This window comes from Amblyomma maculatum, chromosome 4 (genome assembly GCF_055883805.1).
Source record: "Amblyomma maculatum isolate TAMU_Amacu chromosome 4, ASM5588380v1, whole genome shotgun sequence".
In the NCBI taxonomy this organism is placed as follows: Eukaryota; Metazoa; Arthropoda; class Arachnida; order Ixodida; family Ixodidae; genus Amblyomma; species Amblyomma maculatum.
In genome coordinates this window covers 204,931,771-204,946,014 of record NC_139347.1, presented here as the reverse complement: position 1 = coordinate 204,946,014, position 14,244 = coordinate 204,931,771, and the positions used below count along the sequence as shown (strand labels likewise).

The window sequence follows — 14,244 nt, the reverse complement described above, 5'->3', positions numbered from 1 at the left end:
TTAGCTTGCGGCATGCATTGGAAACTGCTGTACGTGCTCCCAATTTTACGTCCAGCCGTGCGAGCTAATTATTGCGACGGAGACGCCTTTAAGGCCTTGGCGAAGGGTATCTGTCATGTGAAAGGCTGTAACTACTTGCTCATTAGTTGACTACTTGTCTCGATTTCCGGAGTTATGTCTGCTGACCTCTCTTAGCAGCGCTGAAGTTATTAATCATATCTAGAAGGTGTTTTCGACGCACGGCATCCTTGAAAAGCTGGTAACCAATAACGGTGCTCAATTTGCCTGCGAGGCGCTCAACCAGTTTGCGAAAGATTATGGGTTCAAATGTGCGATGTGTAGCCATAGGTACCCGCAGTCAAACGGGGAGGTAGAAAGAATGGTAAAACCTCTGAGAGCTGTTTGCTGAAATCTGATGACATACATCTGGCTTTGCTAGCGTACAGGAACACGCCGGGAGCGCTAGACCGAACGCCAGCAGAGCTATACTCATGGAGCGGCGACTTCGAACTACCTTGCCTCTCCGTGCACTCAAAGAAGTTGGCACCAAGACACCCAGTCTCAAAGAAGCACAGACCAGGATGCAGCTTTCATAGAGGGTCAGCGGTAAAATTCTGATCACCGGCATGCTGCCCGTCACCTTTTCCGTTGCTGCCAGGTGATTCGGCTTTAGTCAAGGACTGAAGGCGGGGAGGTGTGGTTCTTCAACGTGCAAAGTGACCACGCTCGTATATGGTGGATTTGGATAGCGCGGATGCAACAGGTGAGCGCTAATCAAGGAAGCGCCCAAAAGAGGTTCGGACTTTGACTGGGCGTATACGAATTTCCGTCTAGCCTAGATGGTTTCGGGGAGAACGAAAATTCTGTTCCTAATGCACAAACTGTCCCAGATGGTCAGGGGAACGAAAGGGGTGTTTTAAATGCACAAGCGGTCCCAAGTGACCTGATGCAGACGCCGCCGAATACCTATTCGGCTGCGGTTGGGGATGAATACGTCACACGATTTGGTCAAAAAGTAAGAAAGCCGGAACGATACGGTATTTTTAAATGCCACTCGAGCCGTTTGCTTTAACGTTGTTGTATTTGTAGCGTATTTTAAGTTGTGTACTTTGTTTCGTAAATTGCTGCTTTCCCAAAAGGGAAAGGAATGATGTGGCATTATCGCTACCTGTGTGATAGTATCTGTAAAAAATGTCTGTCAAAATGACGGAAACTTCTTGGAAGCTCTATATCCAAGCATTATCCGTCAATTCAATTGATGGTGCTTTCAGTCATTTTGAAGTTTACCTGTCAACCTGAAATACATTTTAGCCGTCAATATGACAGTTGCATCATTTACAAATGATGATGCATTTGATCATTTTGATATAAAGTACTTAAGTTGTAAATATGACAGTTGATTATCTTTCTTATATGAGGGTTCATTTTATTATTTAGTATATTACACTTAGGCCATCAGTATGATGGCTGGCTGTCATTTTCACGTAATGGTGTTGTTAATCATTTTGACGTACGGTTTGTGAAGCAGGAATACAACGGTATCATTTATATGCCATTGTACAATGTGCCGTCATATTAATGGTTGTTGTGTCAGTTTGAAAAACATTTATAGCATCAATGTGAGAACTTGACGTGTTTTCACTTCGCGGTCCAATGGCATTACGCACTTTTTTGTACAGTACAGCATCAGTTAAACATTTTCATCATTCAACATAAAGCATATTTAGGCCATCAACATCACTTAAGCTATGCGAATGTGAAATACATTTATTTAGAATATGCTACAGCCTCGGTTGTAAGACACTGAGAGAAGCTGAATATAAGTTAAACTTTGTGCTGCTCTGAAATCGAGCCTCAAGAGTATGTTCATCTGCTTCTCTTTGTCATTTGGATCTGCTCTTTTTAATTTTAATCAAGGACTTCCACTGCAGCTGTAGCCACGCTGCAGTCTGACTCGCAGAATATCTTTAAAGAAGCCACAAAAAATACCACATTTAAAAAGGCATTTATTGTTATAAATGCTCTAAACTGTAATGAAAAAATACACTTTGAACTTTTATGAACTTTGAGTCCCTGTCTCTGCGAGAGGTAGGAATTTTGTGAAGCTAGCCTGACGTTAGTTTCCAAGTCCACTTTTCCCAGCTGTTGTCTCCCAAAGCCCTAAAAAATGAACAATTTGAACAGATATGAACCACAAAAGTTGAAATGACAGTCAAATTCTTTAGAGTATCGTAATTCAGCTAAAACCTTCACACTTTTGGAAGGAATGGCATCATTTCCTCACTTAATTACCATTTCATTTGGGAACGATTCAGATTGTGTCCATGCAGTTACCTTTATGTTTCCCATGTGAAGGTCAGTTATCATCTTTTGGTCAGTTTTCTTCTTTTGCCTTGTTCTTTTAATTAAAGAACACAAATGTTTAAATTCTTCTTTATATCGTAATATTAAGAATTCCTCAAGGTCATGTAATTTAGGCACAGTATTACCTGAGCGCGTAAGAACCATCTCACTCAACTGGACAGCTCCGAGAAATAAATTGTTCCTCCCGCAAGGCACATTGGCAACCACCGCTAGACGGACAACCTACTTTTCAGATTCACTCGGGCTGCAAGAAGGTTAGAAAACTGAAATTTTGTAGGAAAACGCTATTTTACATAGACTTCCAATTGCCATCATGGTGGAGGAAGAGATTTGAAGTTTTGTTTAAATTCTGATGCTTGACTGTCTAGGCACACTGTTTACATAGACGACAAGCAGTAATCGATGGTAATTGCTGTAGTGGTTCTGCATTCCTAAGGCAAACACGGGCTTAGACGAAGTTTAGACTCAAATTGAACCTGACACTGTGAATTCACTGAAGAGTAGAAGCTCGGGCTTGTTGGTTCAAGGTATAAAAGAAAAGACACGTAGCACAAAAAGGCATGGACACAGTGTTGAGACACGCAGTGCTAACTACTAAAAAATTTTATTTTATTAAAGAAAGGGTTTTATACCTTCATACAACAGTGCACCATCAGGCAGCAAAGCGTATCTGACAGACACGGCTTGAAAACAGTGCGACCAAAGGGCTGCTCGCATAAGTTTCTTTGAAAAGGGACAATCCACTGTGCTTCAAATATTTTACGTGTTAACCTGTTTTTATGCATATTTAAAACCCCACGTTTTCTGAGATGGGGAATGCATTCCCACACATGACAGTGGGTCGACAAACGTTTCCCGCACATGCTCTTAACGTCAAGCTTATGGTCCTGAAGCTTGTCATTCAAGCATCTGCCCATTTGTCCTACAGATTAATTGCCACAGGGGAGAGGAATTAGATAGGGAACATTGTCAGTCCAATACAAAAAGTTTCCCCAAGATTCTTTCTGCCGCTAACCACCTTATCTAGTACTGACAAAGTGTTTGGGCACAGACGATTCAACTTATTAGGAGCCAAAAAACCCGCTCTGCTGCTAGATCCCTGCGCTATTTTCTTTTGAGCTTATTAATTCAGCGGCAGAGCGCTTTTTATTGGCTCCTAATAAGTTGAGTCATCTGCGCACAAAAACTGTTTCAAAATTCAATGAAGCTTGGAGAAACATTCGCTTATTGCACTTAAAATGACGTCTATCAAATGTCTCTCTCCTGTGGCTAACAATATGTAGGACAAGTGGGCAGATGCTTGAGTGATAAGCTTTGGGACCATGGGCTGGGCGTTAAGAGTGTGTGTGGGAAAGGTTTGTCGACCCACTTCCATGTGTGTGAATGCGTTCCCCATCTCAGAAAGCATGTGGTTTTAAAAGTGCATAAAAGCTGGTTAACACGTGAATTGAAGCCCAGTGGATTGTCCCTTTTGAAAGAAAATTATGCAAGCAGCCCTTCGGTGGCACTGTTTTCAAGCGAACTTGTTTATCTGTCAAACACGCTTCGCTAGTGCATGCCTGATGGTGCACTGTGATATGAAGGTATAAACATCTTTCATTACTAAAATAAATATTTTTTCCACTGTGTGTCTCTCTCCTTCCTGTGTCGATGTCTGTTTGCACTACATATTTTTTCTTTCAGCTCACTGAACGGCCACATTTTTTTGTGACGCCTCCCTGCAGTCTTGCAGTTCATGTGGCAAATCACTTTCAAATTGAGGCAGTTATAGCTGAGAAAAGACACCACCGCTACTGCATTGTGCTGCGGAAGGGTGTCCGGAGGCACTCACAACTCTGGATCATTTCTTGAACATTTCCAAGTACATGTGCAAAAGCAGAACACTAGATGAAACGAAAAAAAAAATGGTCATTGGCGCATGTTTTTCAAGAATGTTCCGAGCGTTCATTACACAAAAGTACTGTGATGCTGTGTGTCCTTGGCAGCCTCTTAGGGTCATTCAAAAGTTCTAAACATTTACACGGTCTCTTTAATGACGAATTGATCAGTATTGTTGTGTTCGTGAAGAAAGCAAGCACATGTGAGCTCTGCGAACTTTGAGCAGTGCAAGCTTTTACAGTGGACGATATCACAGAACAGTAAGAGCTTGCAGCCCCTCGTACATTTACAAATACAAATAATTTTATTTAGCATCAACACTGATTATACAGTACTCGTGATGCTGCAGGGTGCTAGCAAAAAGCCTGCGATGGCTTGACAAAGGCTAGCACCCCGCTTACAGTGCAATACACGGAATACAGTGCACGGAATAAACCCATTGATGATATTAGATCTGCTTTTATTAGGCTCCTTTCTGAATTAAATGTTCCTTCTGATCACATTTTTGTCGACCTTGAATTCTGAATCAATGACTTTTTAACTGCGCATATTATATAGTGGTTTAACTTTTTGCAGTAGCACTGCGGCGAATATGAAAGGTTTGAAAAGCTGAGAACGTTAGTTCTATGAATACTGCTGTGGTTCCATGAAAATGTCCAGATAATTGAGAGTCGAAAAACTCACAGGTCAAAATGTTTACCTTTGACTGCTACAATGTTGGTGCTTTTGTATATTGCCTGCTTCAAGTCTCTACAGCTACAGATATTAAAATTTTTGGAGCTGCAAGAAATAATCATAGTAAAAGGTTTTTTGCTGTTTACTTTAACTGCCACAGCAAGTGCCAGCTGCTGATAAATATTTCCTTGCCTTATTTTGAGACAAATTAATAATACAAATGAATTCTTTCTTCATGCACTACGTAATTTGAAACAGCCTTTCATGCCTAATAATGCATCAATCAAGGCACACTGAACAACACTTTTTTTAAACAGCCTTTCATGTAGCAGTAAGGTTTCTTGAATTAATAGGAGTGAAGGAAGTCGTAATGCATTTTGTAGATGTACAATAACTCTAGCCACTGATATAAGCTATCATAGTAGCATAAGCCACATAACAGTCACTGTGATCAATGCAAATGTGAACTCACCAGTGTAAAAACACCTGAAGCAGGCTCAACAGCCTCGGTGAAATGCCGCTAGCTGGCCCTTTTTCTCGGCCCTGAAATGATTTATTTGTCCAATGTACCTCTAAATTATGAATAGTAAAATAAATTCGATCGATTTGGTGTGCGAAGCTGCTAACAATGGTGAATTAGAAAGCAGGGGGGTGGGGGAAGCAAGCAAGTAAAAATATGCATGACTTAGTTACACCATATACTCAATAATATGTCTAAAAATGGCAAGGCCAGTGATGAAAATGTTTGAGGCGACAGGCTATCCCAATCAAAACTGATGCATGGTGTAAATAAGTGAAAATATTTTTGTTGAGCAGCACGGTGTTAAAATTTGAAAACGTTGTAGATACAGGCTACTAAAACGACATTGGAAAGGTGAAAAACGATTATGGGAATTTGACTCAGTTTATAACAATATATGGAAGATGTGCCCCATGAGATAACTGCAAAATAATGGCAAGCTAGCTTTAACGCTTATTTCATTTTTTTAAACTAACGAAGCAAATGTGATTAGGGAGGAGGAGGCAAGGAAAATAATTTTCGACATACTCAAAATTTGTTTCCTTGTCATATACAGTGGCTCATATATTTTGGCATAGTTGTCTGAAATACCTCGAATGTTTATATTGCATAACCTTCTGTGAGGCTGAGTATGATCAAGTGGTGAAGAGAAACATGCTTACGATATCCTCAGGGCAGATATGTTCACACTGTTCTCGTGCTCACTATACACAATCGTTTCCTACTTTATATGCTTCAAGAGGAAAAGATGGGAATCTTCAATAGTAGCAGGTTACACTTAGTGCAAAAGACTAAACTTACATACAGATGCAGCTAAAGAAATCGAAGCAGCCTCTACATATGGCACTGGGTGACAACAATGAGACAACCTTTTCCCATTGCAAGCCATAAATATCAGCCCAAAACGCAGGATGCAAACTCAAAACCTCCAGGTAGTTACGTGGATTTGACCTGGATGGAATTCAGAAAAGGAGGCTATTGGATTTCATTAGCAAATTGGGTGCTTTCTATTCAAAAAAGTAAATAGAATGTACTCTCGCGCTCAGCATGAGTTGCAACGCATCCCTAGTGTATCAATTCAGGCATCCACGCAATAATAAATTAATGAGCATTTACAGCGAGCAAGCAACTTGTAAAAATAATAAGTGAACTCTGTTATCCGTTTCTTCAACTGAATGAATAAATTGTGAGCAAGGTTATCGTCAATGTGTGCCAACAACTTAGCTCCTACCACATCTTGTGCGTTGTAGGGTATATTGAGTGCGACAGTACAATTTCAGGAATGTTTATGCAAGTCAGAAATTTTTAAGCACATGATATAAACTACATTTCTCATGCGCATAATATTTATTTATTTATTTATTTATAATACCCTCAGGGTACAGTTGTACGTTACAGAGGGGAGGGGCGCATACGAGATATATATATATAAAACAGAAGGTTAACAAAAGCGTACAAATCTGAAAAAAAAACAAAGCAAATAAAAAAGAACAAGGTACATGTGCAATTTAGGAAATTTAGGAAAACGGCATAGGTGTTAAAAACAACAATATAAAAATATAATAAGCAACAGTATACAATGATGTTATGCAAATAACCATACAGTAAGTTTTAAAACTAGGCAAAAAAGATTGCAGCGCGGATTTAAATTTTTGTTCTTCAGTTATACTTGTTAGTGATGCAGAGAGGTTATTCCAATCATTACAGGTGCGGGGAAGAAAGGAGTTAAAATAGGCAACTGTGTTTGTGTGCGGAATGTTTACCTTTTGACTATGGTTACGGCGAAACGAAATGTAGGACGGTGGCTGAACCCATGAGGAGCGCAAGGTGGAGTTATGGTAGTATATTTTGTGAAAAAGTGAGAGGCGGGATAGTTTTCTTCGAGTAGATAACAGCGGGAGATGTAAGTATGCTTTCATATTAGTAACGCTGGCTGTCCTTTGATAGTTATTTAAGATGAACCGGGCTGAGCGATTTTGTACTGCCTCAACGGAGTGTATGAGTGTTGCTTGACCGAGGTCCCAAACAGATGAGGCGTATTCCAGTTGTGGACGAATGTATGTTGTATACATTAATAGCTTTAATGATGATGGTGCAAGGGAGAAATTATGACGAATGTATCCGAGAGTACGATTGGCTTTAGCGATGATGGAGTTGACATGCAATTTCCAGGTTAGATCACTAGTAACGATTACACCAAGGTAGCGGTATGACTTTACAGATTCTAATGGGACGTTATTAAGCATATACATAGGACTTGTTACATTAGTTCGAGATACCCTCATTGATTTGCATTTGTTAATGTTTAATTGCATGCACCATTTACTGCACCATTCGCTAATATTATTAAGGTCATTCTGGATTAGTAGGATATCGGAATTATCAGCAAGTTTACGGTATAAAACACAGTCATCAGCAAATAGGCAAATTTTCGAAGAAACACAGGAAGGCAAGTCATTTATGTAAATCAAGAATAAGCGCGGTCCCAGAACCGACCCTTGCGGAACGCCGGACCGGACTGGGACAGAAGGTGAGTACATTTCATTAGCATTTACAAATTGTACGCGGGATGTGAGGAAAGCGCGGATCCAATTAATTACAGCAGGGTCAATGTTTAGAAAGCTGAGTTTATGAAGGAGTAGTGCGTGGCTTACTTTGTCAAAAGCTTTAGAGAAATCAAGAAATATACAGTCAGTCGAAAAGCCAGAATCTAAATAGGCATGCAAATCATTAGTGAAGGAGACAAGCTGAGTTTCACAAGAGAATAGTTTACGGAATCCATGCTGTGCACTTGAAAAAAAGTTGTTATTTTCGAGAAAGTTAACAAGATGTGTGTAGATAATGTGCTCCATAATTTTACAAGGTACGGATGTTAGGGAAATAGGCCTGTAATTGAGGGGATCGTGTGCTGGACCTGATTTGTGGATGGGGATTACTTTAGCAGATTTCCAGTCATGGGGCAAAATGCCAAGATCATAAGATTGCGAAAAAATGCACTCCAGTATTATTGAACAGTATTCTACAGTGTTTTGCAAAAATTTAATATTTATCTCGTCAGTTCCACAAGATAATTTGGGTTTCAGTTTGTTTATTAAAGCTTTGATACCTGTTGATTCAAATATTATTGGGTCCATGAGCTGATAATTGGTAGCATTCACAACTGGAATATGACTGGTGGGTACAGGGGATGAAAATGACTGAATGAATGTGTCGTTAAGTACTTTTGAACAGAGGTGAGACGGCACTGAGTCCCCTGAATTAGTGAGCAATGATAAGGTGTTGTTATTAGTGTTATTAGTGTTCCCTCGTATGACATTCCAAAATCGCTTTGGATTAGCCTTTAGTAACTGTGGAAGAGTAGTGTTTAAAAAAGACAACTTAGCTGACCTTAAAGACGTGATGTAACATTTAGTCGCTTTTTTGTACGATAGCCAATGAGTTAGTTTTAAAGATTGTCTGGCTGCACGGAACAAACGCTTTTTCTTGTTTGATAATCTGTTCAGATGTGTATTATACCAAGGCGCTTTGCTGTTAGTGTAGGCGGTTCTAAGGGGGACGTATCGGATGGTTAATTCGGAAATTTTATTTTTGAACATGGACCAGTTAGTTTCTATGGACCGGTCGTGAAGTGATGGCAAAAGCAGATCTAGAAATGAGCAGAGTTCGCTGTTGATGGCGGTGTAGATAGCTTTGTTAAAATCACGAAATTTTCTTTTTTGTCTGCTTGTTTTTGTTTGAGTCACCGTTAGCGTAAAATATAGGATATCATGATCGTTCAGCCCGGGCAGGTGCGAAATGATCGATAAGTTGTCTGCTGATGTTGAAAGAATAAGGTCGAGAACTGACGATGTACTATGTGTTACACGTGTAGAACGATTAACAATCTGGGATAAGTTGAAGTCTGAGCAAATGGAGAGAAAGAGATTAGCTTCGGTGGACGGGGGATTTGAAAATGAGTTATCAAAGGACCAGACGATATTTGGAAAATTGAAATCGCCTAGAAGTAAAAGATCAGCACCAGGGAAACGAGTTACAATATGATTTAGAGAATCGTGTAGGTTATCGCAAAATGATGAGTCAGCCAAGGGTGGTCGATAACATACGCCTAATATTACTTTTTTAAAGTTCAGATTCAGGCAGCACCAGATTAGCTCTAAATTAGTTATAATAGGTACAACAAAACAATCGATGCATTCACTGATAGCAATTAGGACCCCACCACCAACTCTGCCCGTTCGGTCACTCCGGAAGACAACATATTTCTTTTCACAATGAAACAGTTCACTATTTCTTATTTTGCTATTTAGCCACGTTTCTGTTAACACAATAATATCAGCATTACAGTCTTCTATTATCGCGCATAATTCATCTTTTTTTTGGGTAAAGGCTACGGATGTTTGTGTATAACACTGAACATTCGAGACTATTCGAAGCGCCTCCCCTCATATGATCCTAGCTAGTAGACATCATGCAACCAGACCGGAGAGTTCTGCCATGAGTTTCACTCGCGATTTCTGCTGCATTTTCATAGGAATTGCTGATTTCATAAATGGCATCTTCACTTTCGTTGTAGCCGTAGCACTTTCGTCCTATAAAAATTTTCTTGTAACCAAGTTTGAAGGATACGCCACCTTTGGATTTGCCAAATTCGATTAATTTTTTTCTGACATTGCGCGTTGCTGGGCAGAAGTCTCCAGTAACTCCTTTACCGCTACTTTTCAAACACTCCCGTTTTTGAGAAGACCAGTTCCTTTGTTTTGTAGTTTTCGAATCTAGCTATTAGTGGTCTTGTTTTTCTACTGACAAAACGCCCAAGTCTGTGTGCACGGGAGATATCTGAACTACATATATCAATTTTCATAGTAGTCTTTATTATTTCGAGAATTTTTTGCTCCGATTCGGACGATGTCTCATCTGCATAGTCAGTTATGCCATAAAAAACCAAATTGTTCCGTCTAGACCGATCCTCCGCGTCATCAAGACGGGATCGAAGCGCAACATTGTCTTTTTCGAGGCGCTCTACTGTAGCATGCAGCTCTTTCATGTCCTGCTGCCAGTGCTCGAATACTGAAGTTTGGTTTTCTACTTTTTGCAATCTCTCATTTATTTCTATCATTGCCTGTGATACCGACTGTTGCTGTTGTTTCAGTTCTGACATGCTTTGCAGCATAGTGTTTTGCGCTAATTCCATTCTTTTGGAACGTTCGTTCATATCTTTCATGGTTTGCAGTATCTGTGCAAGATCTTCTGGGCCTGGATTGCTTTCGACGTCACCGCATGTGAGCAGCAACAATGAACAGAAAGGCGCAATCACTGCTTCTAGGCACGGAAGCACGATGATGAAGCGATCATCCGATTTCAAGCAGGTAAACGGTAATTTGGAGAAGTAACTAACCTGCAGAACGAAGAAACGGATGCGTAAGTCTTTCATGCTTTCCTTCATCGTGCCTCCGTGCCCACTGACAAGTGAACACTCGATGCCTGGCTTAATCCATTCCGAGTGTGATGACGTTGATGTTGCGGCTGCGCAGAGGTGAATCTCCAGGGGGCGTATGGCCACGAAGCCAGTCGACAGGAATGGCGGTTCCGGGGCAGACGCAGCCTCGCAGAATTCGGCCGCAGCTGAAGCATCCCCCTGCCGGTGGCCATCTGTCGTCATCCCAGCCGCAAGAACAGAGACGAACTGCAGAACGAAGAAACGGGTGCGTAAGTCTTTCATGCTTTCCTTCATCGTGCCTCCGTGCCCACTGACAAGTGAACACTCGATGCCTGGCTTTATCCATTCCGAGTGTGATGAGTGTGATTTACTAGTGTACATTATTTAAGACTGCCATCTTTCAATGCTAATTACTTGCAAAGTTATTTTCTTACGCACGATAGTCAGGTACAACTAAAGAATGAACCAGCAGTTGCTCTTCAAGTCCCTTCAGCAAATGTCATCAAACAGTTTCATGATGCCATGGTTAATTCAAGTACAGAATGTTTAGTCACCTTTCCTAATCCTCAACATAAAAGATTTCAGTTGTGCAAATCGTTCTACGGAACCCAATATAAGCAAAGCCACAGCTTAAAAATTAGAGATGAAATTCCATTTTTTTTCTAGCAGCCACTGTGCTTTATCTTTAGTAACGCTTGTGTCTTAAATAGGTAACCTGTACAGAAATTACGATCCCTAACGACGAGATTTTTTTCCGTCATTTGAAACTTATTTACCTCTGTGAAAACACCATAGTAAGAGGGCGCCAGGGGGACAGGAGATATTGAACACGAAGAACACTCGTAAGTAGTTGTGGCATTGCTTTCTTCATGCTTGCAGTGCTCATGCACTCTCCTCTATATACTGCCAGCACAACTCGATGGATGTCATCCATGTGTGAGCCTGCTTGCGAAATCCAAATTACTTAACATAAAACATCATTACGGACACGCAAAACAATTATGAGTTGCAACATACTCTGCATAAGTACACTGACAAATATGAAACGAATCTCGTGGAACATTATGCTACTTACTTTTATAGCTGTGCATTAATAACAAGCACGACTATTGTTTCTGTATTTATATAAACAGTCCAGTTCCCGAATGCTACCATACCATCATGGATTATACAGTGTAAGCTGTAAGGTGAGCAAAAGTTTCAGCATGGTGCAACCTGATTTTTTATTTCGAACAAGTTTTCTACAAGAGCACTGCTTCTCCTAAATCAGGCTATCTATTCACAGAAAATAATAATATATGCACAAAGCAAATAGTCTCGAGCTGGAAAATGATTACTGACAGAACATAAGGATTATAGCTACAACTTTACCAATCTTCATAAAGAAAGATAGAAATGTTCACAATATCTTAACATTCTATAAACAAAATTATTAAAAGCAACGGCCCTGCAAACTCATATACCATATTTAACTTCGCTTTGGCTCAAGAGGAGGGGCCCTCACGCCGAAGAAAGACGAAATCCTGTTATCGAACACCTTTCTCTGCACAGTGAAAGCGACCCTGGTGGTGGGGCGGCCACGCAGGTGGTACTCTCGTGTTCAAAAGGGCAAAATCCAGCAGCGGGCAGCTCTACTGTGGTGTTGACTGGAGTCGTGTAACGCTTCACACGCGGCTTTTTTCGCGCGTACATTCGTCTACTAATACACAGAGCAAAGCTGGCTGAGGCTTTTAGCGATAATATTCCCAGCAAAAGGCGCGGCACCTACGTTCAGCTTTATATTACCGCTTGGGGCATGCAGACACTCGAAGCCTCATAGAAGTCACTAAGAAAAAATGCCTGCGATTGCGCTACTTCCTAATGCAACATTTGAGCGCAGCTGATCAGCTATTTCACCTTTTCGATAGATTGGTCAAATATTTCGAGCAAGACACTTATGTACAATTACAGACAATGTTTTTAATTTTCACACGTAGTCCAAGAAACACTCCACTGACCGTTGTTGGCTGCCATGAAAGAAGCTTTGTGATCGGAGAAATGAAGATAGCAATTGAGTGATGGGGAGGTTGTGGAAGGCAGCACGTGGGCCCATTAGAACGTTGCGCGATGAACAGATAGCAGCGACTGATTGATGCCGCTGACGCCGCTAGCGAGTGAGAACGGGATGCACGCACCGTGATCCGCTGGTGGTCGTGACTATGATGAGGAGGGATGGGATACTGGTCGCGACGTACGCCAGCCTGTACGAGCGGCGGCACTCTTGGACGGGGGGGGGGGAGGACGCGTGAGCAAAGTCCGCTCGAGTCTGAGGGGCCGAAGCAAGAGGGCACTGTGACGAGGTCCACGAACACAGAGGACTATCTTAGGTGCCCGCGGATTACACACCACAAACGCAATCACCAATAGCCGCCTCACAGATAGTCTACTGAAGACAAAATCCAGCCAGATGACATTTTTTAATGAGCGACATCAAGGCGAGCAGTGCCATGGTAGCAAGGCCACTGATATTAGCCACTGCAGCACATATTGTTTTAAATAAACATTCAGCAGGACGACCTTCATTCACCTGCAGTCAGGTGCCTCTCGACTTCAAGAATCTTTTTGACATTTCACTTGTGTGGTGGTGCTCATCTGCTTCATTAGTGCACCAGCATAATTAGCAAAATGTGTTGTTTCATCAGGGACAGGTGGCTTTTGTATTGCATTGGCCAGGGTCTCGAGAGTCGTCTGCCTTTTACTAAAAATTGCATTTGATGCAGTATTTCCTCTACCCTTCCTCGGTCGTTTTGCTGGTGGAGTGGGTGCGCTATGTCCACTGTGCTGTGGTATAGCTGCATCTGTGCTGCTTGAACTTTGTTCTAACTGCAGAGGCTCCATGTCATTTTCTGCATCACGCTCGTCTGGCATGCGGCGGGGCTTGATGTTCCCAGAAGATACTCTTCAGGCTATAATAGAAGCACATAGCATCAAGGTTACTTGTCAAATAGCCGTGAATACAAAAAACAGATTATCTCTATGTAGGAAAACTTTGCGGCTTTCGGTTACTGGGTTACTGGGTTACTTGCAAAATGAAAAAGAAGCATTGCTCACTTATAAAAAAGTGCATTCATGCATGAGCAGAAGCTGTAAATCCTGAATACAAACCCAGTGAAAAAGGGTTGAGGGTAAGCCTCAGGGCTCAAGTTAAGAACAAAAAGCAGTTATTCTATAATAAAAAATGTAAAATTCTGAGCCTTTCAATGAATGAATAGCTGGTAGACTGCACAGAAACGTTTGAGAACTTTTCACGCGATTATAAAAGAAAATGTGCAGTAAATGTTGTTTGAACATGTGCAGAACATGTAAATTTCAGCAAGCGTTCTCGGCACAG

General features: G+C 41.2%; 1 protein-coding gene across 5 annotated transcripts in view; it reads left to right on the top strand.

Annotated features, from left to right (window-relative positions):
- LOC146194041 (uncharacterized) overlaps positions 1 to 14,244 on the top strand; it is a 267,564-nt gene that overhangs the window by 193,289 nt on the left and 60,031 nt on the right. For 2 of the 5 annotated variants that reach the window (XR_014706905.1, XR_014706900.1), the window contains one exon: positions 440 to 700. The exons of 1 other annotated variant lie outside the window; for it this stretch is intronic. Coding sequence is in view for 1 of the 4 variants with exons in the window: in XM_084602944.1 (XP_084459070.1) it covers positions 10,668 to 10,716; positions 10,969 to 11,139 (220 nt within the window). In the remaining 3 variants the exon portion in view is untranslated. Of the gene's footprint in view, positions 1 to 439; positions 701 to 10,667; positions 10,856 to 10,968; positions 11,180 to 14,244 lie in introns of those variants that run through there. 2 more of the 5 variants (XR_014706901.1, XM_084602944.1) reach the window with 2 other exon arrangements.